Source organism: Coccidioides posadasii, chromosome 3, assembly GCF_018416015.2.
Source record: "Coccidioides posadasii str. Silveira chromosome 3, complete sequence".
Classification (NCBI taxonomy): domain Eukaryota; kingdom Fungi; phylum Ascomycota; class Eurotiomycetes; order Onygenales; family Onygenaceae; genus Coccidioides; species Coccidioides posadasii.
In genome coordinates, this window is record NC_089409.1 from 1,826,155 (window position 1) to 1,849,050 (window position 22,896).

Below are 22,896 nucleotides of genomic sequence, written 5' to 3' on the forward strand. Positions count from 1 at the left end.
GCGCCTTCATTACGCGCTGAATCGAAACCAGCTCTCTCCCCATCGCGATGTCATCCCGAAGTTCATCCAAGCAGCATCACTGCCCCAAGAGGAAGGAAGGCAATTGTCGTCGAAATGGTGGTATTTGCACTACACACCAGCAGTACTGTGGCGCCCATCCCCAAATCTACCCACGTGAAAACTGAGGTTTGCCCGCTCTGCCAAATGACCGAGGACAACTCGCCGAGAGAAACAGTGCAGATAGAGAATTACTGCCCGATGAGCAGCTCTGGTGGATGTGAGTTTACGACGGGTATTTCATACTGTCTCGCCCATCAATGGCTGTGCTATGCACATGGGACAGTCAACTTAGCTCATCTCTCGTGTCCAAATTGTTGAGAAAATCGAGGTCATATAGCTGGGTGCTCGTCTGTATGAGTTATAGTTGCTGGAACGGTCAATAACGACGTGAAGGCCAATGTGATGAAGCGAAGTTACACTTCCTTGCGTTATACCCTACATGTCAGTCCCTCGAAATTCAAAATGTCCTCACAAGTTGGTTTCCTCTCGCCCAGGACGTCATGCTCTCTGGATGATTTTGGAATATCAATCCGTCCCTCTGCATGATTTTGGAAGTTGGGTGGAGGGGATTTCGCCGCATACCATCGGTTCTGCTATTTAGTATCGACATGACCCTTATTTCTATGATGACTATGACAAACCTTTACGCATAGCTCATTAAACCTCCGGGGATAAGGAATCAAAGCTCCTTGAACAGGCGTCCCTCTAACCCAACCTTGGAACTTCGCCGTTCGTTGTGTAGATCACTCTTCGCGCAGCAGGCCTGCTCGAACTGGCCAGGCCGGAGATACCGGGTTAAGGATAGTCGAGGGAGCTCACCGCAAGGCAAGGATGAAGGATCAAACAGGATGGGGCGCATCGTCGATCTCTCTGGTTCGAGGGTCAGCATAACTCACTCACTTCCGGCGTTGGCGGAAACTCCGATTTCCCTCTTCAAACAACCCCTGGTCAGCATCTCCAGAGTACGGAGAACATTTCTAATAATTTTTTCGGAAATAAAAAAAAGCTGTAACTAACCCACATGTAGCGAACTACTATACAGTAGAAAAGCAGGAGAAAAAAAGGAGGTATAAACGATCAGACGACACCGCTGAGATTCGAACTCAGGCCCCCGAAGGGATCAGCTGACGAATCGATTCGAGGCTGACGCGATAACCACTCCGCCACAGTGCCTTATCTTCTTATCGCTACGTACCCCTTAGCGCCCCATAGACACTGTTCGCACGATGGTACGGTAACTCTCGGTCAAACTCCGTCGGACAAATTCTATCCTGTATGATGCCAGCGGATGGTTACTTAATAATAAAAAAGCACTCCGACACCCGGCTCAGAACACCCGATAGTTTATTCACCCGACTATCAAACCTTCAACCTGTGGTTTTCAGGTCCATTAAACAATCATAACACCCTTACACAGTGAGAGGGCAAGGAAAACCTAGTTTCGTCGACGTAGGGATTGGTACCCTGTGCTTGAGTAGAACGGCTTGACTATACTCTCGGCCTGGGGCTGGCGGAGGATGAATTTTGCTCAATAGGCGATCAAGCAACGTCACTCAGTGGCCTCGACCGGGGGCAACTTCTTAGGGTGTGAGTCACCATCAGGTCGCAAGCTGACAAGGTGCATGTTCCTTCTATCGCGGTGGTTGCGGATCCCGGTCCGAACTTCTTACTGTCTCTCTTTCTGTCTTCGCTCCATGCTGGAGAGCAACAGCAGGTACCCGCAACGGGGATACCGTACAAGTATGAGGTGTGGATATCAGACGAAGTCGAAATGCGGCTGATTTAATACAAGACCAACAGTGACGAAGCCTTCTACCTCCCTTACGGGGGCTGTGTAACAATGACTTGAAATCTGCTTGCACTTAAACCAGCCCTGTCGAAGGATAAAAGACAGTATCAGGTAGCCTCATCGGGATCGGCGGCCTTATCCGTCACCGGTCCCACAGAGCTGTTAATTTCTGGAACGCTGATCGGTTCCTTGTCAAGAAACATTGCAGGTCACTTCGACGTATATGGGTAGTTGTCCGATGGGAATATCGAAGATTGATCTGTGAGAAGTTGGAAATGTGCTCATTAGAGAAAGGTCACTAAAGGCTGAGGGCATCATCCTGTGTTGCTCGCCTGTAGTAACCACATGTTATATTGCGCAAACCACCCCCGGCCGGGGCAGCGCGCTCCTAGCATATTATCAACAAACTTAGGATTGCAATCAACACAACAAGCTGAATTAGATACCCTCTTGGTGATATCCCGTAAGGATTCATGCTGGTTTTTACTTTCCCTAGTACTTTACCGCTTCCGCAGAGAGGATGTTCCAACCCAACGGGCAAGAATCAAATGCAACGAGAGCGTTCCAGGGTATGGCAGGGCGCCAACAACGTTAGATGCCGTTGTCCAGAACATCCCCTCCATCGCTCATTGAGGAAATCCATATCGCCTGGAGGGAAGTAAGGCGGCTCATCCCACACCCAGTGGGGTCAATAAAATCAATTTATCGATTGAGTACCAAGCCCATGACTGAGATGACATCGGCTATCCGTTATATACCCGAAACTCTGCTCACTGAACATGGGTACATTCGGAATCATCATGTCAAATGCTCGCCCAATACTCCACATGTTAGAATTAATCGCCTATGGTCCAATCGGTCTTAAGCCGGGGTGGAGGATAACGGGTAGTTCATCGCTTGATGGCTTTCATACCCCAGTATGCATATATATTGGTATAAAGATGACTATATAACAGACTTCGCCTTGTTGGTGGCAAGATTTTGTTGTCCGTTGGATCCCCGCTTTACTTGGTGGGGCATTGGATCACTCTGCAGATGGACAGGAGCTGGATGCACCCTAATGTCACGGATGCTTTTCAACTGCAACCTCGACCAAGCACAGTCTGTAGGGCATCCTTGTTGGACGACAGGATCCTTCGAAGTGACATCTCCAACTCCGGTTCATACATCTGTTCACACAATGCTCACCGCTACCAGTGCGATAGCCGGTTGACAGCCCAAGGCCAAAGTAATGATAACATGGGGGGTTCCTTTGTGTAACTGCTGTCTCGACAGGGTACAGTTGTATGCTGAAGGAGCTCAAATGAGTCTGTGCTCTGTATCGAACCCAAGAAAGGTCTGGACCCGGAGACAAAGGGTACTCGCATGTGTGTGAGTACACAAACAGCCGTAACGAACCATCGGTTGAATCAGTTCAACAACCGGAATCTCATAAAATACCCATTCATGGTAAACACACTCATGCAACTCCATGAGAAGCCTGTGATGGCTTAATTAATGGGGAATGTCGCATCTCGCGGGCTCGGGATCCCATTACCTTGAGGGGGGGGGGGGAAAAAGAAAAGAAAAAAAGAAAGGAAAAATAAAATGACAGAAAACAGTCCTGAATATGTGCTTGATAGCAACAAAGGTAATCGAGGGGATAATTGTGTCTACCCGTGGAATAAAGTAGGGAAGTACTCCATAAGCCGAGTATCAATTAATTTGTGCATGAAGACTGGGAGACCCGACTAGATCGGAAATGGTCGCAGATGCCATATATTTCCGGGCATGGAAACGCAAAAGCTGGCCAGAAGCATTCTGCTGAGCCAAAATTGTCAGGGATGAGTCCCAGCTTGAAGAGAGGAATGGAGAAGGCAATGAATGGCCAATGAAGGCATCTCTTGTCGGTGTTAATCGCGCATCCCCTGAGTTTAGATGCGAACCTCAGTGGCGTATCAGGAGAACTTATCCCATGCATGAGACATGTGAAGTTTCGCATGAATGGTTGGCCCTGGTGCAGGCCCAAAAAAAAAAAAAAAACAGCAAGGACTCGCGCATATCACAATTAAAACCATCCCGTTTGCCACACATGTTAGATTCGAATGGAAGAACTTTGCGGAAACAAAGGAGCTGTGCAGACAGAATGCAATGAGATGATCACTGAGGGTTGTCTCTACATCCTCTTGTCTCGCACATCACTTGCAGACGGAAGGGCCGGACTTTCCATAATTCCATTTGTCCTAGACGAGTTCTTATGCCGCTGGCTCAGGGATAGATGCATAAATCATATCCACGCCGAGCGAAACATTCCAGCAAGTATGATCGGTCCGTTTCTTTTTTCCGATTGCCGACCAGAGTTGCGTTTAATATCAAGGGCGCCGGAAGCACGTGCAGAGGAGCTTGGATGTTTGTTCAAGGGTCGAGTGTTGGGGTGGTGATACTCCACGTGAAGTCAACAGGTAGAAAGAACGGTCTGAATGAATCTTCACCCCCGGATCTCAAATTTTTTTGCAGGGCCAAGGAACTCAGGATAATCAGCTCCCTGTAAATAAGAGAACTCGGCAACTCCAAAGCGCACACTCAAGTATCCATATGGTCGACCCGCAAATGCACATGGGTGAGAAAATAGGGGCTTTTCCGACGCGAAGAACTGCATGAATGGTTTCTGACGTTTGGCTTGCCACGGGTAGGGATGCGCATTGTGGGCGAAAAGTCAAGGGCTCGCATCTCTGAAACTGCAGAATCTCTGATCCATGCTCATAGCTGCACTGCTGTGAAGTCATCACACAGGGTGGAATCGCGGAGACCGCCGCGCCCTGGCTTCGCCTCAAGAATGGGCATTCCAAGAACGCATCGATCACAAGTTTGGCTCCATACTTGCCGTCGCTCCTCGAGGCCTTTTCAGAAAATGATCCGGGGGGGGGGGGGGGGGGGGGGTTTGGTTCCAGGTCGAAACTCCAGATCCCTGACATCCTTGCATGAAATTTTCAATCAAACTAGGTTCTAAACATAGAAACGCTAACTCATGCAAAGAACTTGAAAATAAACCTTGATGTTGACATTGCCAATCAAAACCATCAAAACCGGAAAGGATACTAATTGAGTAAAATTGAGGCGGAGGATGCCATCGGGAGAGCATGTAACAATGCTAATTCATCACCAGCGTTGATTAGGAAATTGGTAGTTAGTCAGACGAATGCAGATACTCATTAGTTGAGAATGATCCCTGGAAGATTTCTGACCACCCGGTTTCATGCCAGAATAAGGGTCACAGAAGGAGGAAAGCCAATAAGCAAGTTCAAGGTGCACGATGTTCAACTCAATCCTGCCTGGTGTCGCTTTCGTTTCTGCTGCACACCATTTCAAATTCCTATTTATATCTTTACCCCCATTCCGACCGGTCAAAAAGTGGTGATTAATGCTGGCTGGGACTGTACCTGACCTTCCACCTATTCTGCGGCATCCATGCGTCATGACAATGCAGTTGTAACCCACCATATCGATGCCAGTCAGCAACGACAGAAGTTTGGACACCATGCGCCATGTGGACGTAATACCCGATCTCCATGATGATGATGGCCTTGGAAAGGAAAATGAACACACTTCGCAGCGCTCAAAGAGGGTACCGCGCCCGGTGCCAAGTTATATATATATCAACGGCAATCTGAGATGCACGTTCGCTAAAAATATGCATACATAAGCACTAGACCAGGTTCTCAAATGGTGGACGGGATCTATTCCCACCACAGCGATGTTACATCTGTGCAATTCATGGCTTGACCCGAGGATCTCTGTGCATTGAAGCATCCCAAATTAATGACCGGAATGAGGTCAAAGACTGGAGACAGTTTGTCTTCAAGCTGGGTCGACGGTCGCCGCTTCGGCAGTCCCCGCTAATCAATCGATGAGAGTTCATTTCCACCATACCGTCATGCATGTCACACGACATTAACGAAGGTACCAACTTTACCTCGAGAGTTCCAGGGCTTCAAGCGATGGGAAACCAGGCGTGCAAGGTTTGAGTAACAGCATGGACGATCAGACTTCTCCATTCAGGAATTTTTGGCGAAGGGCTTGAGTTGCACTGCAGTCCTCTGCCCGCGATAGACATTGCTCGAAACAAGAGGGGATTTCGTTCCTTTTTGTTCCTTACGCCTCTCTCAGAGTCATTCGGCGGCACGTTTGTGCGATAGATGCGCTCCGCCTGCTTGTCTCGCTTCCACAGCCATGGAAGCATCGAAGCCATGGAAGAGCCGCGTTCCCCACACGGCCGTGTTTCACTCTGAAAATGAGGTTTTATTACGGAGAATTTACCGTACCGTCATGTACAGCCGAACCCCACTGTATCGACGATCTCCTGCATTAGCGTCAATCTATTTTTAACTCACAGTCAACATCAAAACCTTTTCCTCTTTTTTTTTTTGGCTTTCAATCTTACTCCAGACAGACTTTCTGCGAGGGTTGAAATTGGGTTCTCCAATCCTTCAATCCCCCTGGTCGCCGCGCCCGGAGAACTGCCGCAGCCCGGCCTGTTTTTCATGTGAAATGGACGGAGTGGCTTCAGCACTCCGTGGCGGAGGCGCAACCCCAACCCAGTGCTTCGAGAATGTATGGATGTATCTAAGGCAAGGGAAGACGGGCGCACATCCACCCGCAGCGGATTACATCATTCGCTGACGCCCCCCGGGGGGGGGGGGGGGGGGGGGGATTCAAGGATGATGGTTTTTGCTCCGGAGCTGTTCTCCCCAGCACCACGAACCCTGAGCCATATGGATGAGCAGGGATCAGGCGTGCTAATAAACTCTCCGGCCTCCGAGCACGCCGTGGTCCAGACGACTAGTGAACCTAGGCCTCCGATCCGGGCGGGCTTCAAGCGCAGCGACCTCCCCCATCAACGAAGGGCTTTCTCCGCAGATTCAAGGGAGTCAGAGGCCAGAAATTGAGGACTGGAGGTGCGTGTCACATTTCGGAGAGCCCGAGTAGCAGGCGAAGCGGGAGCATGTTGATTCCTTGGGGCGCAAGCCTGCGAACCCGGTGCTGCGAAAGGCAAACCCGGTGACGGAGAGTCGGTGCGCCCGCCTCGATCGATGTGGAATGTCCAACCTGCTATTATTAGTAATAGCGACTGGCCTTTACCATGATCGCGCAGACTACCCGGTAATTTTACAGACTAGCAATATCTAGATGGAGGGATTGTATGGAGGACGAGCGAGGCGATTGAAATACGCCAGCACACAATACAGCCCGTAATGTACGACGGAACCAAGAATCAGATTAATAATCGAACCTGTCCACAACTGCCGCAGCCGGAGCGCATGATTGGCCAGTTTCGAGACGACTAACAGCGCTCTTCGCGTCGGAGACAAGACTCTCGACTTCTCCTAGCTGAAGGAAGAAGCGTACAGAGCGCTTGGGGAGGGTTTGGGTTGGCGGCAGCGGTGGGGTTCCTTGGCTGCATGATACCCCAAAGGGAAATTGCTTCTGAGGTTCTCACTGCTGCGCGGGACGCCTGGACACCCCTGCCGGTGCACTACGCTTGCCAATGCTGCTCGACCGGAATTTTGCTTTTTATCGACACCAAAAGACAATCACTGCCTCTCTCCAACATCCCACCTGGGCCTAGTGACTCACCTTGAGTCTCCAGCGAAGCATCTCGACGAACATCGCCAGATCCGCCCGGAAAAGGAAAATCATCTCAGTGATCCTACCGCTTGGCAAAAAGCGAATCTCACATCTCTTTACTCCGGACCTCACCGTTTCTGTCCTCCCCTTGAAGAAACACGAAAGTTGATCTACCGATACGAGATACGCAAGGGAACGAAGGATTCTAGAAGGGCAACAGGGCTTCAGGGCATCCTCGAACATCGCGGTTGGCTTGATTTCGGCGCTTGTGCTTTGTCGTTCTCAGAAAGCTTCTTTTCCCAAGCGCAGCGCAACCCGCCGCGGGTCGTCGAATTAAATCCGCCCATCCCAGCCTCTGTTTAAGCATCGAACGGCATCTCAAATTCGTGTTCAACGGCTCGGATCGACTGTTCTATCGGACCCACAAGCTGTAGCTCTGGGGACACGAGAAACAATGGTGTTTGAAGCTAAGAAGATCCCGGCCGGCATAATGTTTCCTGAGGGCTCGCAAGGAGTCGAGCAAAAAATATATGGAGTATTCCGGACGGACCACCTTTTTCCTTCCCTTTTGCTGCTGTTGGCAAATTTTGAAGGTTCCTGTTGCTCCTATCCTTGAAGGGCGTGAGTCAAAGGGTATGGTTGCTTGGCGACTGACAGGGTTACATCCTCCAGCAGCGGAGATGGCCGGAGAAATCTGGCATCCTACCCAATCACAAGCTGATCACGTTGCTGACATTGATCTCCAAAGGCGTGGTTGACCCTGAAGGCACCAGTATTTCACCCGTGCATATGCATCTCCGGTTGTTCGGTCCAATCAAGGGTTTGAGACTCTCATCCTAAGTTTAGATTTCCCCGGTCAACCAAAAAAGAACCCTCCTTCAAATGTTCTCACAAGACGAGGTGGCTCGACTCGACACCACGACAGATTAAAGGGAGCTGGTTGCTACCTTTCTGTCCCTAACATGCCTGTTTCATAACTACACATGCTCTTTGTCCTTCTCCGCCCTGCCCTTTTTGCCCGCTGTTGTGCTCGTTGTCGTGGAGTCTGGATCAGTATGCTCCACTTTTCGAGAATTCCAAATACTTTGTCCCGAGAAGTCGTCTGACAAGAGTGCCGCAAAAGCCACTCCCCACCGCAGGAATTAAGCTTGAAGTGTCTCCAGAAATCTTTGTCGAAAGTACTCCAGAGCCGCCTCTCAACATTTTGGATTCGTTTGACACTTTCGAAGTTGGGCCCAAAATGAGGGTTGTCGATCTTCATCCACTTTATAATTTACAGGTAATATACGTATGTATGCATACGAGACAGTACGATACATCCATATCTAGGCTTGTTATTTGATGCCCTCGGTCCAGTGTATTATTCCGAACTCCGGAATAAGTTCTTGACGCCCTGGACTCCGGAGAGTGGGAGCTGCCCCCCTGGTCTGCTTTTCTTTTTTGTCCTGTCGACGGGGATGATGGTCAGAGGGATTGTTCCCTTCAACGGAGAAATCGGAGATGTTAATCATTTTCTTTAAGCTGCTAATTGTGATCGCTTCTTTTGCGCTTTCAAAGTTTTCCGCTCTTAACTCGCTGAGTCAATCCAAATGAAGATCTTTTCGCCAAGCTGCGGGCAAAGTTGATTGGAAACTATTTGTCTCATGGCTAACCCGACCAGGCATGGCTTTGACGAGAGAGCTTTTCCAGTTTCCCCACCATCGAATTTGAGTTCAACCTTCCAGCATGCACGGCATGCCTCTGGCTTGTTTGTCCACGCTTGTGACGTCGAACTCCTTGGTGACTTTGCAAGGACAGACGTAGGATGCAGATTAACCGACTCTTTGCAGGGTGTGAAGACCAAACTTTGGACAATGAGTGCATTTGTCTTGAAAGCATGCAAGAACACCACACAGTTTGTCCAGCAGAGCGAATATGCTATGCTCCGCGATATGCGGATTGCTAGGCATTGTTTCCCGTTTCCACCATGGCGGTTGAACACTGCAGTTGACACCACGTTGGTGCCAGGATGTGGCCTCTCAGAATCTTGGTCTCTCGAGCGGGAAGCATGGATGGCGAATTCTCTTTTGGCGAATATGGCTTGGCCTCTGTAATACATACATGCCTTGGTATATCAAGAGAAGAAATGAAACATCTTGGATTTTTTCAAATCAACCCCCTGGTCTTAAACCTAGGGGGGTGGAAGCAGCATTGGTCGCCAAATTTGGCCCGGCAAGGAAGGGTGCAGAAATGAGAGGCAACCTTTCAAGAGCAGGCGGAAAAGTTTTAAAGTTTTCCCAGCTAATTTTGTCTGCAAATCAGAGAACCAGCCAGCCGATGCTTGGCCAAGGATGAGCAGCTCCTGGGAAAGCTAAATCGTACGGTCTCATTTGTGACTGGGCACGCTCGGTTTCGAGTTCTGGCACAAGCTTTGCCGAATAATACCTGAAATGGGAAAACAATCATCACGGCCGTCATGATGTCAACCAAAAGCGAGCAGTTCCTTGTCTGTATGTACAGTACATATATCGAATGTACTTCTAGAGAGGCAACATGGCAAATGTAACATGTATGTATGCACAATGCGGTTTGAGCATGGATGGGCAGACGCGGTTCCCTCCACCAAATCCAGTCATCAAATCGAAAGCAGACTCGAGTCCAAAGGAGAATAGTCGAACACGGGCAATCGTTCATAACATGAGACTTGTGTGACTGGACCATGCACGTTGGTTGTCGAAGTTGGGGCCCGTTCCAGTCCATCTTGAGTATTGTGTGCATCGCGGCGTTCCCCCCACGGCAGAAGAAGCAACATGTGGACTGGTACTCCGTCGTTACCGAGTCCGTCCTCCAGAATGTGTGTCTTCCGTACGTATTCCGTAACAAGGCATGTATGTGCGTATCTCACGTAACTCTGTACTGAGTAATCAGATTTCTGTCTGCGCCTGTAATGCAATGGAAAAGACAGCCTCGTGGCGGCATTCTGATACTCCCAACGGGTGTCGCTTCCCCACAATCCCGTGCAGCAGCCCTAGAACACTTCATTACAGCGTTACAGTACCGAAAGCCTGCCTTATTCCGGTCGCTTTACTCCGGGCACACACCCACACCCACACACCCACACCGGCCCATTGGCGATGGCTTACCGCCATGCTGTGAAGTTACAGGGAACCTTTCCTTTTGTCACCACGCCAAAAGTGGGAGTTAAACTCATTGAAGCATGGCCCACCAATCTAAAGTCAGAGGCCAGCCGGATATCCAATCTCTTCGGCCCTTCACCGGTGCCTTGGATATCCTGGGGGATGGTGGAGACGCAAATTTGATGCCCATGGGAGCTGAAGAACCAGGGTATGAACCATGATGGATTCCGGCCGTCTCGCTGGTCGCTACCAAGACACCGATTGGAGATAATAGCTCCTGTTGCGGTCAGGCTGCTCGCAGGTCGACGCTGATAATAAAACACGTTTAAAGCCCAATGGGAGCACCTGACCACTCAGAAAACGGAACAGATGAGTCCATTCTGATATTATTTAATTCCTCTTTCGCTCGCGTGGCCCCCGATCCCTGGCCCAGGTGTCGTCGGTGCTAAAATTATTCTTCCCTTCTTTTTCAGAACCACAGACCATCCCGCCCTGTCACCTTGGATCTTGTCGTTTGAGGTGATTGATACCAATCGGATGTCCTCTGTTTGATTAAAATCGACGGTCTCACGCACCCCCTCACACTTCTCATTTTCTGCCTCTCCGGCCAAATTCTCACGCACTTCCTCCTCGTCCCTCCTCCCCCTGTAGACCCCACTCAAGGCTTGTTTATTGATTCATCTTCGCCCTGCATCTGCCGCTTGCATCTGATCTTTGCATCTTGGCTCCTGTTCAACGGATATCAAGATCCTTGTTCCCATAGCTTCCGCTCGGGTCCTCCCAAGGTGTTCGTGTTGTCACGCCAATCCAAATTTATATATCCTATCACGTTCCTTCATCTTTCCTACATTTGACTTCTCATCGTGACTTTCCTTCTCGTCACTCAAATTCGGAAGCACCTCGTACTTAAAATTCAGGAGGGTTTTTCTATTTTTATTCCTCCCTCGTATATATACCCGACCTTTTCTTCCCTTTGGTCAAAGGAGATCTCCGTCATATTCCGTTTGCCACTAAGGGCAGATCATCCGTCTGTCTTTGCTGAAATAGTGCTACATTCAACGTCGAGCGTTTTTCCTTAGATTGGAAAAGATGGCTGGACCTGGCGGTGGACCTCCCCGTAAGAGCCACACGAAGTCAAGAAAGGGCTGCAAGACTTGCAAGAGGAGACATATCAGATGCGATGAGACAATGCCCCAATGGTAAGTTCTCCCGTTTGCATGGAACATGACGAACAGTCGTTGGAAAGAACAAGCCAGGAATGAGAGTGCTGACACGGCCAAATAGTCGTAATTGCACAAAGCACAACTGTCGCTGTGATTATATGGATGTGTTCATAGCTCAAGAGCAAGCAGCCAGCACAAGATGTCCGGATTTGCTCATGTCCCCTGAGATCGAGATGGAAATCGACACCTGGCAGCGGACGGGCAATCCCCCGTTCCCAGAGCTACAGCCAAGTTCCAGAACTTACTGGTATCGATTTTCAAAGACAGATTTACGACTCATCCATCATATTTCCGGGCTATCAATTGACCTACACCGTAGGGGATACAGCAGTTGCACTGTCTGGGCTCAGAAGATGCCGATGTAGGTTCTTAACACGTCCTTTGTTTTCGCAATGGCCATCGATTACTCACCATTTGAAATAGATTTCTGGCCATCGCTTTATCTAGTGATTTCGTGATGAGTGCCATTCTGGCCTTGTCCGCGTCTCATCTTGCTTGGATGACCCAAAATCAGGACACCGAGCATCTCGCATATCATCACCGTGGCGTGGCTTTAAAAGGCCTCCATGAAGCGATCGGTAGCTTCTCTCGTGGGAATTCCGATGCCATCCTGGCAGCTTCTCTGTTGCTCTCTTGGCAAGCAACTGAATGGTAACAATTGTCCGCAACTGCTGCAGAGTGTGGAGGCCATCCTTTACTGATAGTTAAACAGGAGAAGTTGGGCCTCGCTACAGCAAGGTGTTTCCACGGTAAGTAGTCTGCGCTTTACGAAAAGTCGGACGCGCTTGTTAATGGATCTATAGGTTCTTAATTCGATGGAGACGTGGTGGAAAGATGAATCAGAATTAGCCAGATTTATGGATAGCCAGAGAGCTTTCCGCAGTGCGCGGTCGCCGTTGACACCCACTTATCCAGGTGGCATGGCCCAGTTTCATAATGAAGATATTATGAGATTTGACCGTATTCTCGCATCTTTGCAGAATATCCACCAGCGCGTCTCTCACAATCAAGAGCATTACCGAAGGATTACAGATCTTCTGAGTTTTGCTCATCGGTTGCGGGAGGATCTTCCCGTGCAATCACCAGAGAAGGCATTTGAGAGACTTCAACCATTGAGAACGTGGCTATTTTGGCTACCTCCAACCATGCTTCGGGGCGGCGATACTGACCTCGGTGCCCTTGCTGTTCTATCTCAATTTTTTGGGCTTGCGTTGGCCCTCGAACCCATATTCCCGGAATTTGGTGGATCATATCTTGGATCCATGTCGGTCACTCCGATTGAGGACATTCGAAAGATACTATACCATCGGAGAGCCACAAACCCGTTTGCTCCCGAAGTTCCTCTCGCTCTAAGCTTAATGGAGCTACCTGGAGAAATAGTTGCTGAATATCGAAGCCGCCTCCAGTGGTCACCCAGAGCCTCGTTGGATGCATACTCTTCTGGCTCACACAGTCCCTATCAGTCGCTACCGACTCCCCATCTGCCGCCTACTCCTACCACTGCCTCGCATTACCCGACATATACCACCTCGCCTCTCCACTCGCCTCTCTCGCCTGCAATTGTGGGCTCGCCGTACCAAATGCCAACAATTATTGATTCGCGTCGTCACTCCCAGGCTTTCACAGCCTCACCCAGTTTGCCTCCAGAATCGATAGACGACCGCACAGCAGAATATAAACACCACCCACACGAACAGCATCCTGCTGTCTTTAATCCGGCGTATTTGGGAAATCTTATCCACCCGGGGACGCCTTTAGGGATCGACTATGGCCATTCAGCCCCATTAGATGTGACAGGAGGGTTGGTCGCTCCGGAGCTTTGTTGGACCTGATGCTTTACATCCACTCTTTCAACCCATAATCCACTGAATCACAGCGCACGAAAATGTAACTTCACATCACCCCTCTCCCTGTCACACTCCACCATCCCCAGGATATACTTTTCCCGTCCGCCACCTCTTTTTTGCCCCCATTGTCCGCCCTCCGATTGATTGACTTGTCTAGCTGAGACGAATCTTTTTGCTTTCCCAGGCACTCAAACACACCCTCATACCGTGGCTCGACTGCGAAGCCAAGGAACCTTCCCATATGAATTGCCTTCCCGACATCGCCGCGCGCCACACCTTGAATTGTTCCCCACTATTACTCAGAACTTTACGCTGTTCCATGTTTTCCGCTTGGAAGCTCAGAGAGAGACGACCTTTTTCATTGCCTGTTTTGAATACTACATATATGAGACTTGTTTACGGATAAAACTGATGGAGGGTACCTGCCGGAGTTTTGTCCGCATATATTTAGGGATTTTGGATGGCGACTAGGTTATTCTAAGTCGCCCGAGATATCATTATGATTTTCAAATACTGTTAATATTTATTACTTTATTGCTCTTTCTTTTCCTTTCCTTTTCTTTTTATCTAGGGCCATCAATCTATGTACACGATGCCAGGCCATTCCGGCCTCTTTTTGCATTCTACACTGCATACTTCGTATGCCCTTTCAGCGATTTAAGAGATTGTATTTTATGACAATTCTCTTGTGGGATTTGAGTGATGATAGGTATTGCTTTTTACGTCTGGATATTTTCTTTCAGGATCTCTTTGCCTCCTCTCCTTAGTTTGACATGAACACACAAAGACTGGTGCAAGGCTATTTATACTTAACTTCAATAACTCCGTGGAATGTAGTGGCTGTACAAATGAGTGAGAGATCAATGTGAGAAGCAAAGCATGAATACCTAACTTCAGTACGGAGTAGGTGAGGCCGGCCTTCTCTTTGAGCGGTGTGCACAGCCCCCTCGCCAGTTTGCATTCCAAACAAACAAGCGGTTTCGCAGTATTGAAATGCCGAACCCCGGCTTTGCATGCTGTTTGCACCGTTTGCCTTGTTTGACATCATTGCCTCAAACGGCGAGCTATCCAAAGGCACGCGCCAATGGTTTATCAATCCATTCGAAGATTTGAGCGTATACTTTCACGCGGTTCATATTTATATTATAACCTACTAAAATACATTTATCTCTTGTCGACAATAAGCATCGTACGGGTTTGTCAAATCCCAATCCTAGCTTTTCTGGGTTTGCGCTTGCGTGCCACCACGGCCGGCTTGAAAGATGGCAGAAGACGCTGGAGGATGGAGCACAATCGAATCTGATGAGGTATGTTTTGTCTTTACTGTTTGATTTGCGATATGGATATCTCTCTCTCAATGGAGAACCCTTCAGTCAAGTGCCTGAAAGGAGATATAATCGCTGAGTCTTTCGTCTGCCGCCCAGGGAGTATTCACCTCATTGATCGAAGATCTCGGTGTGAAAAATGTGCAATTCGAAGAGCTCATATCTCTTGATGCGAATACTATACGGTCCTTGAGGTAAGTAGAAGCGAAATTGGCCGTTCGTTGAGTTACTGATGACTATTCCACTGTCCGTTCTAATCCTAACCGTTTGCACCTCACGCATCCAGTCCGGTATACGGTGTCATATTCCTCTTTAAGTGGATAAGTGGGCAAACACGCAGCTCCGACTCCCCACAAGACGGCACCTATGACCCCTCCGCCACAGAAAACGGCCTCTTCTTCGCTGCCCAAACCATACAAAACGCCTGCGGAACCCAAGCCATTCTCTCCGTGATCCTAAACCAAGATAACCCCTCGCTTTCCGACCCGACAGCTCCGGGGATAGACATTGGCCCTAGCCTCCGCGACTTCAAGGAGTTCACGACCGGCTTCCCACCGGACCTTCGTGGCGAAGCTCTAAGTAACTCCGCCGAAATTCGCAACGCGCACAACACATTCGCGAGGGCATCGCCATTCGTCGACGAAACCTCGCGACCCCCTGTTCCTGAAGAAGAAAGCGAATTGTACCACTTCATCGCATACACGCCATTCAACGGCGTTCTCTACGAACTAGACGGACTACAGCCGTTCCCCATCAGTCATGGACCATGCGACTCTTCAGATTTTCCCGAGAAAGTGATCGGGGTCCTTCAGCGGCGGATTGCGCGCTATCCGGAGGGTGAGATACGGTTTAATTTGATGGCGGTGGTTAAGGATTTACGCATCCGCGCTGCGGAGATTGGGGATGTGGAGGCGCTGGAGGGGGAAGAGAGGAAGCGACGTGCTTGGGCGTGGGAGAATGCGTTGAGGAGATGGAATTTTGTGGGATTTATTGGCGAGGTATTGAAAGGTGTGGTTGGAAAGAAGGTAGAGCAAGGCGATGGCGAGTATGAGAAGTGGGTCGGTGACGCGACGGAGGCGACTGTTAGAAAATTGAACATGAGAAGAGGAAGAGGTAATGTGAATGGAGAGTAGTGCATTGGTCGATCACTCCGGAGAATTCTGCGAGGATAAATGGGAATGGTGTATCGTGATTTCAACGATTCTTATACGGAGTACGGCCCAACAAAAATGTTAGATAGTCATCTCCCGCTGGACGGATTTCACACCAATTCTATTCGATCTCAAATCCCACTTCATGGCCATACATCAAAGGCACGGAGTACCGGCTAACAGAACACAGCAAAAAGTATATAGTCAAATGCAGAAAAGTGCTGCCAAGCAACCAAGGTGCACCACAACGCCAAACTTCAATGTGTCGTCATCACAAAGCTGAATACCTAAGTCATAATCCATTTCTCATAAACCCACTTTACCGCTTTTCCTCCCTATCCGATGGGACACATCAATTTAAGATGAGGAATTTCGACACGACCCACGAGCCTAACAAGGAGTCCCTGGATCCCAATGTAACTAATGCGCTCGTTCGACAGACTTTGCTGGCTCGGTCAGCTGGTTGTCGCCCACTCCACAACCTCCAGGGCACTCATCACCAGGACAAGCGTTGAAGGCAATATCCTGAATAGCTACACGTCAGTCTACAAATCGATGCCATACCAAATCACCAAGAAGCCTTTAAGCACTACTCACCAGACAACATAGCTCTGAAACAACAACTTCGACATTGCACCCATATACACATTATTAATCTGACAGATCTGAGCTAGCTGCAACGCCGAGGGCGCTCCCGTGAGCAAGAAGCAGACAATCACAAATATCGGGTCGTCCAATATGCTCACGGGCACGTATTTGGCCGTGAGAGCCAGAATAGGGCCCATGATGAGCACGGGAAGAAACATTCTCGCCATTAGCGATGCGATGATGAGCTTCCGTTCCACGCGCGGGTCTTCGTGGTCATCGTAAGCCTCTTCGGGGAGCGTGTTGCGTTCGAGATTGGCACCAAGGACGACAAGGATGAGTGGGACGGCAACGCCGCCGCTTTGAGTGATAGCGCTTGTGAAAGAGTTGTGGACGAATGTGCCCTTCGTGAAGAGGGTGCGTTGCAGGGAAGGGATGGAGGCGACGATTATTGCGGCTAGCATGGCCCAGAGAGGTGGATTCATGAACTCCCACACGCCGTGGAGGAAGCGGTACATCTTGTGGGCAGTCCAGGTGCACGCCTTTTGTATCCGGAGTGGGATAGCGTTGAAGGCCCGGTTTGCTTGCAATTTCACGAAGTCGTTGAAGCGATGGACAGTTGAGATTACTGCTCGTCGGCAGACTCGGAGCCTCATTTTGGCCGCTGCCAACCAAGACGCATCCTCTCGGGGTTCGACATTGGGGAAAAAAGCAAGACGCCCGGGCGAGTCTCGAGATTGTTCATGAGGAAGAGGCATGGCGAGCGGCAACGGCGCCGTGGTTCCGTCGACGGCGTTCTCATCGCTGTTCGGGAGCTTCGCGCACGAGCGATCCGCTTCCAGAACGGGCGTCTGGTCACCTGATGTGAACTGCGGCTCCTCCGAGCTAGAATCCCCGAGCAGTGTTGGATCGCTGTCTTCTTCGGGAAGATCGAAGTATCTCTCCTGTACGGTCCCAATGCGAGAGTTGGCTCTCTCTTCTTCATCTCGATAATATTGTTCCTTTGGTGCTAAGAGGACGCGATACCCCCAGCTCCATCGGAGAAGCTGGCCCAGTTGCTGGAAGATAAGTAGGTAAAGGATACCACGGGCAGCAACTTCACTATCATTATCATTGGGTATTCTGTCCCAATGGAGTCCTTTTATTGTCTTAGAGAGAGACATGATCAGGGAGATCGGTAGAGAGTTTGAGTTGCCAAACACCTATGGGAGTCCCATCAGAAAAAATAGCCTGCAGACAGAACATCAGAATGACCACTCACCCCCATAGCCGTTACGAAATTCGACTGTCGCTTTCTGAAGCGGAATACTCGTGAGATCAACTTCGAGCTTATCCATGACACTGCAGTCTGGGTTATGAAGATTAAAGGTATTATCGCCAAATCAGCGAGTTTCCCCGCCGTTAGCTGGGACGCGAGCTTTGTGAAAACTAGACCAAAGATGCAAGTCTGTCAGCTTTCTCCTTCTCGTTTTTGCAACCAAGACAGGCGGATTCGCACTGTCAGCGAGAGATCTACGTACTAAGGCATGGTGTGAATAGCATGACATTCAGATTGGCGACGAATTTCTGTGCGTTCGCATCGAACATTCCCATTCGCGCCACGATATAGCCCGGTAAACTCACGCAGACGACTTCCAGGACCGCCTCGAAGACGAGGAGGGCGAGATACGGCAGCGATGGGTGCGATGCGTGAGGCAGTGCTGCTGCTCCATTGTGGAAGACAGGTTGGCTATTTTGAGCCAAGGCCGTGAAAAGAGTTCCATTGATATTTACCAATGAGGCCTGGGGCGACGAGTCGATGTTTGCATTTCGAAATGACCTCGGCGAGGTGAAAAAAGGCATCGAGCATGCAATATAATATGGATTGTATGGACCGAGTACGTATCGGCAAGAAGAGTGAAGGCTAGAAAGGTCGAAAGACCAAACTCCCAGTATTTTCCTGATCGAGAGGTAAGCCGTTGAATATGTGTCTATGGATATATTTAAACGTGAGGAAACACGTCTCGTTTAGATAACGTTTTCCACTGGGCGGAGAATCAGGATTTTTGGAGGCGGAGCGCCCCGCGGGCTTGATTGGTCTCGACCGTTATCGCGGTGATATTGCGACTGCCAAGAAGTGCAAATCACTAAATGCTGATACAGTAAAATTAATTGTGTGGCATTTTTAGGCCATGGAATTTGATATGGGGAGGTAGGACAAGCATGAAAGCTTCAACTTCTTGAAAGACGAGCTCCGTATCAGCACCTGCTCCCGTGGAAGCGAGAGCATGCTTCCGACAGCAGCCAATAAAACTTCACAATTACAGCGCGAGGTCCCCAAAAAAAGCTGAGGGGATGATATCATTTAGCTATTTACTCCATTTTGACTCCCAAATTGGCCACCGTCGAGCGATATGATAACGGCACACACATTGCATCAGGTGTAACTAACTTCTAAGCAAGGGACCTGCGAATTTACCTTTGATATGGTGCGATTCCCAGCCCGGCAAAGTGATTTGCCTGCTTTGTACGGAGTATCTCGGTAGACTGTTGCTGGCCAGGGTAAGTTGTTTCACTTTTCTTCTCTCGGTGCGATTGCGTGCCCTGCGAGTACTCGGACGTGTGGTGGTTGGTGACGCCAGCGCGTCGTGTGGCGCAAGAAGAGCTCCGTGAAACCAGCTCAGTGGAACGGCCTTTGGGCCAACCAGAGGGCGTCGCGGGACCCTGTGCCTTTCCGGAGAATTGTAAATCCGAGAGATCCACCGCCACCTGCACGCGAAGTGGGGCGATATGCGAGCCACAGACTAGCCGTATCGAGCTCAGTACTCCACACATCGTGGCTTGGCGCAGAATTCTGATCACGTGATGAGGAACCCGTGACGACCTCCTTTGAAAACGGTAGGAAGGAACCGCTTGTTCGCGTAGACGTTAAAAAGTCATCAGAAGATTTGGATTCCTTTTAAAGCCCCTTTTCGCACTAGACCTGGATTAGGCACTGGAGACTTGCTGTTTCGACTCCGGGGGCAGCGAGGGACGATTCCTCTCCCTTCGCAGCTAGTCGAGCCAACACCCGATTAATTCACCTAAGCTTTACTCTTTACGGAGTACAGGGGAGTCAACTAGATTACAGAGTACTACGGAGTGCGTAGTTAACCAGCTTGGAGGCTTACATTTGTGAACCTTTACTGCCTGACACGTCCTCCAGTGTCTTTGGTGTGATGATGCCTAGCCTCTGCACAGAGTTCTACCAGGTCCTGCAGACGCAAGCCCGTTCTGCATTGGCCCCTGAATGTTGCAATTCTCTATTCCCTTGACATCGCCCTCATCGCATCCTACTTCTCAAGGAACCGCACACTGGCAATTTATTTTGTCACAATAGGGACAGTGATAGGCAAGATTATCTACCCAATTGTTTTTATTCAACTGCTTCCCAGCGGGCTTTCCATGGTTCCCCGCATCCTTGGGTTTCTCACTGTTTAAGTGCTTTGTAGCGTTGGGAATCATGCTCCCGCACACAAAAGAGGCTGCGGCAGCAGTGTGGAAAGATAATCCAAAGATCCTGGCGTTATTCAGCTTCCTGACATTAAAGGAGTTAGCCTTCGTAACATTTGGTCTGGTGTTATTTTTCATGTGGATTGCGTCATGGGTTCTGTTTATCCCCATACCCACCTACGTGTAGCTCAGGTTGGGGACCTCCAGCGAGCTCGCCTTTCATTAGCTCATTATCATCAATTCATCGATCGTGCTTGGGCTTGTTCTGGCTGTACTGATAATTTGAAAATTCAGGGTGCCTGAGGCGCTACTTGTGTTTATCTCTGTGTCTGCTGTTTTGTTATTTGGATGGTTGGGGATAACAAACATGACATTGCTTGTTATTTGAACTGTATTGCTGGGAACTTTTATCGTCCCACTGGCGGTGCTGGTGCCTGCTGTTATTCCCCAGGTGTGACCGGATAAAAATGTTGTGGGGACGTGGATGGGAATGGCGTGGGTAGCGACCGCGTTGGGGATCCTATTGGGTAACCTGTTGTCTGGCGCACTGAATAATTTGTCAACAGGAACATTCTGGCAGATGCAGGTTCTTATCGCAGTGTCGATGTTGGTAGACGCAGTCATCATGCTGTATGTTAAGCCACAAATTGCGAGACGGCACTCAATCTGCGACTTTGAGTGAAATGAACACAATTCTGGAGTACAGTTGTTCCTAGGCATATCTTCATATCTATGCTCAAGTCTCCGCATCCATCCTGCTGGTCTCAAGCAACAACACACTATTCAAACAGGCTGGCCATTGCACTGTGAGGAAATGTGACTGTCAAGACTGAGAGATTGGATGCCAAACTCTGGAGTTCCAAGGATTCTCAGAGAACCTGCTTGGCCAGACATCATAGCTCGTTACCCCGTACATATATAGGCTCAGCGCGGAGCTGGTTTGCTTGAAATGGATTTCTGCAGGCGTATGCACAAACAATCTTTGCTATTTTCCGGCCAAATTGAAGTTGAAAGAACGGCCGAGAGAAGAAGAATTTGCATAGTTTCATCAGTTAAAAGTCAGCTGTGGAGACTGCAAAGGGCTGTTTGTTATTCAGGAGCCTCGTCTCCTCAATTAGAGTCAAAAAGTCAATCAGGTTGCCTTTGCGCCACCAAACCATGAGTTCGACAGCTCACTGTTCAGCGCAACAATGTCTACCGTCCGTGGGCAGTGCCACTGTGGCCAGATCGAATGGACTGTGAAGGTACGCGATCAGGACACACCACACATTCTCTGGTGGCTTACCAACCCATTTTACATTATGATTTGTCTCAAACCCTCCCCCCCCAAACTATAGATATACTCACCGATGGATCCAATTCATAGTCATTGTGATGCCTGCAAAGAGATCAACGGCGGCAAATTCACCCTCAACCAAGTGATGCCGGAGGAGAACTCCAATTTCGAAAAGGGAAATTCAGCAAGGACAAATATCAGGGCGATTGTGGTGCGCAACAAGGCTCTCAACGCTCTCAACACCTCATCTCCCATTATAACGCGTAGGTGCTCCTCAAGCCTTCCCAAAGCTAACCCATAAGCTCTAGGAAAAACCCGTGCACTGCTTTTGCCCCACCTGCTCAACCCACATCCACCGCCACCAGTCCATCCTGGGGCCCAAATACTGTACATCATTCGTACCGCCGCGGTGGAAGGCGCTAAGGAATGGCCCGTTCAGGCAGAGATCTACTGCAAGGATACCTCGAAATGGCTTCCAAAAATCCGAGAATATGTTTTCAGCAGCTCCACCGGCATAAAAGCAAAAAGCTGCATGGCATGTGTCTCAACGCCACGAATGAAATGCTTCTGGATATTGTTTTGGCGTGAGCAGGTGTGGGAAAAGGGAGAACAGAATTGGAGTATATGTATGTATTTGAAAAGCCTCCTTAATATAATAATTTGTAATGTAAGACATGTAGGTTTGTCTCTCTGCTTCGCTGCTGCTCATGACTCGAGGACCTGAAGGTAAAGATTTTCTTTGATCTAGTTTAATAAGGAAACAGCTTTGTTGGCTCCCAACGTGAGAAAATTAGATGTTCTAGATCATATTCTTCCCCGCCATGCTACCTGCATCGGTCTTGTTACCTACACTATGGCCTCGCTTCGGAATAACATTGGCCGCGCAGCGATGAAAGCGTCGGGCGTCTAGCGAACTCCGGAGTCTGACGGCCGCCTAGGGCATTTGGAAAAGGATAGAAGTGGCGCAGGTCCAGAAAAGCTTCTGGATCATCGGGCCAGGAAGAAAATATATGACCGAAAGCGGGAAGAAGCCAGGATCCAAGGTGAATGGATGCAGTGAATCAACACTGGTAGACAACTATATTGCTTTTGTTTGCGGCCCTGTCGGTGTGGGGGCTTTAGACGTATGGGGCGGGCCTGCTCAAACGTCTTTTGCAATTATAGGGCATCTTCGTTCAGCATCACGGGACCTGGAATAATGGTAGCTAATATACGGAGGAGACTGACTCGATTTCTCCAGATCCATCTGCTGGCTGAATCATGCGTACCAAGCTTAGATTCTCGGCCCGTTGAACCTAATTTCAAATGGCCAGCATTTTCGAAGGTGACCAGATGTCATGACCGGAGCCCATTTGCAGCAGTAATCTTTTAACTATGTACGGAGTATGGAGGATGGAGTAGTTAAATCCTGAAGGTGACTGCTTGGGGAATTTGGATCGTCTGTTGTCT

At 49.4% G+C, this 22,896-nt stretch overlaps 4 protein-coding genes and 1 non-coding gene across 5 annotated transcripts; 2 read left to right on the plus strand and 3 right to left on the minus strand.

Moving 5' to 3' along the window:
* Positions 1-1,142: 1,142 nt before the first annotated feature.
* On the minus strand, positions 1,143-1,233 carry D8B26_005562. The gene has a single exon. It is a non-coding gene; the product is annotated as a tRNA-Ser (tRNA).
* A 7,163-nt stretch (positions 1,234-8,396) lies between these two features.
* D8B26_005563 (uncharacterized protein) lies at positions 8,397-8,714 on the minus strand (the record flags this gene model as incomplete). The annotated part of the gene is made up of 1 exon (XM_066124921.1): positions 8,397-8,714. One exon carries the CDS (start codon positions 8,712-8,714, stop codon positions 8,397-8,399), a length of 318 nt encoding a protein of 105 aa, XP_065981002.1.
* Positions 8,715-10,709: 1,995 nt separating this feature from the next.
* Positions 10,710-14,125, plus strand: D8B26_005564 (uncharacterized protein). The gene is made up of 5 exons (XM_003068983.2): positions 10,710-11,768; positions 11,854-12,153; positions 12,216-12,443; positions 12,505-12,541; positions 12,596-14,125. The coding sequence occupies exons 1-5, from the start codon at positions 11,659-11,661 to the stop codon at positions 13,622-13,624; spliced, it is 1,704 nt and encodes a 567-aa protein (XP_003069029.2). The 5' UTR covers positions 10,710-11,658; the 3' UTR covers positions 13,625-14,125.
* Positions 14,126-14,812: 687 nt separating this feature from the next.
* D8B26_005565 (uncharacterized protein) lies at positions 14,813-16,097 on the plus strand (the record flags this gene model as incomplete). The annotated part of the gene is made up of 3 exons (XM_003068982.2): positions 14,813-14,946; positions 15,064-15,158; positions 15,251-16,097. Exons 1-3 carry the CDS (start codon positions 14,902-14,904, stop codon positions 16,095-16,097), a joined length of 987 nt encoding a protein of 328 aa, XP_003069028.1. The 5' UTR covers positions 14,813-14,901.
* D8B26_005566 (uncharacterized protein) lies at positions 15,250-18,650 on the minus strand. The gene is made up of 4 exons (XM_003068981.2): positions 18,221-18,650; positions 17,962-18,128; positions 16,713-17,902; positions 15,250-16,640 (listed from the first exon to the last, which is right to left on the minus strand). Exons 1-4 carry the CDS (start codon positions 18,540-18,542, stop codon positions 16,571-16,573), a joined length of 1,749 nt encoding a protein of 582 aa, XP_003069027.1. The 5' UTR covers positions 18,543-18,650; the 3' UTR covers positions 15,250-16,570.
* Positions 18,651-22,896: the final 4,246 nt, after the last annotated feature.

Excerpts from the sequence above, each read along its gene's own strand:
- D8B26_005564 (XM_003068983.2), top strand. The coding sequence starts at position 11,659 with ATGGCTGGACCTGGCGGTGGACCTCCCCGTAAGAGCCACACGAAGTCA. Across the intron at positions 12,154-12,215 it reads TGGGCTCAGAAGATGCCGAT|ATTTCTGGCCATCGCTTTAT; the intron begins GTAGGTTCTTAA and ends CATTTGAAATAG. Across the intron at positions 12,444-12,504 it reads TCTTGGCAAGCAACTGAATG|GAGAAGTTGGGCCTCGCTAC; the intron begins GTAACAATTGTC and ends ATAGTTAAACAG.
- D8B26_005566 (XM_003068981.2), bottom strand. The coding sequence starts at position 18,542 with ATGCCTTTTTTCACCTCGCCGAGGTCATTTCGAAATGCAAACATCGAC. Across the intron at positions 17,903-17,961 it reads ATTTCGTAACGGCTATGGGG|GTGTTTGGCAACTCAAACTC; the intron begins GTGAGTGGTCAT and ends GGACTCCCATAG. Across the intron at positions 16,641-16,712 it reads TTTCAGAGCTATGTTGTCTG|GATATTGCCTTCAACGCTTG; the intron begins GTGAGTAGTGCT and ends GTAGCTATTCAG.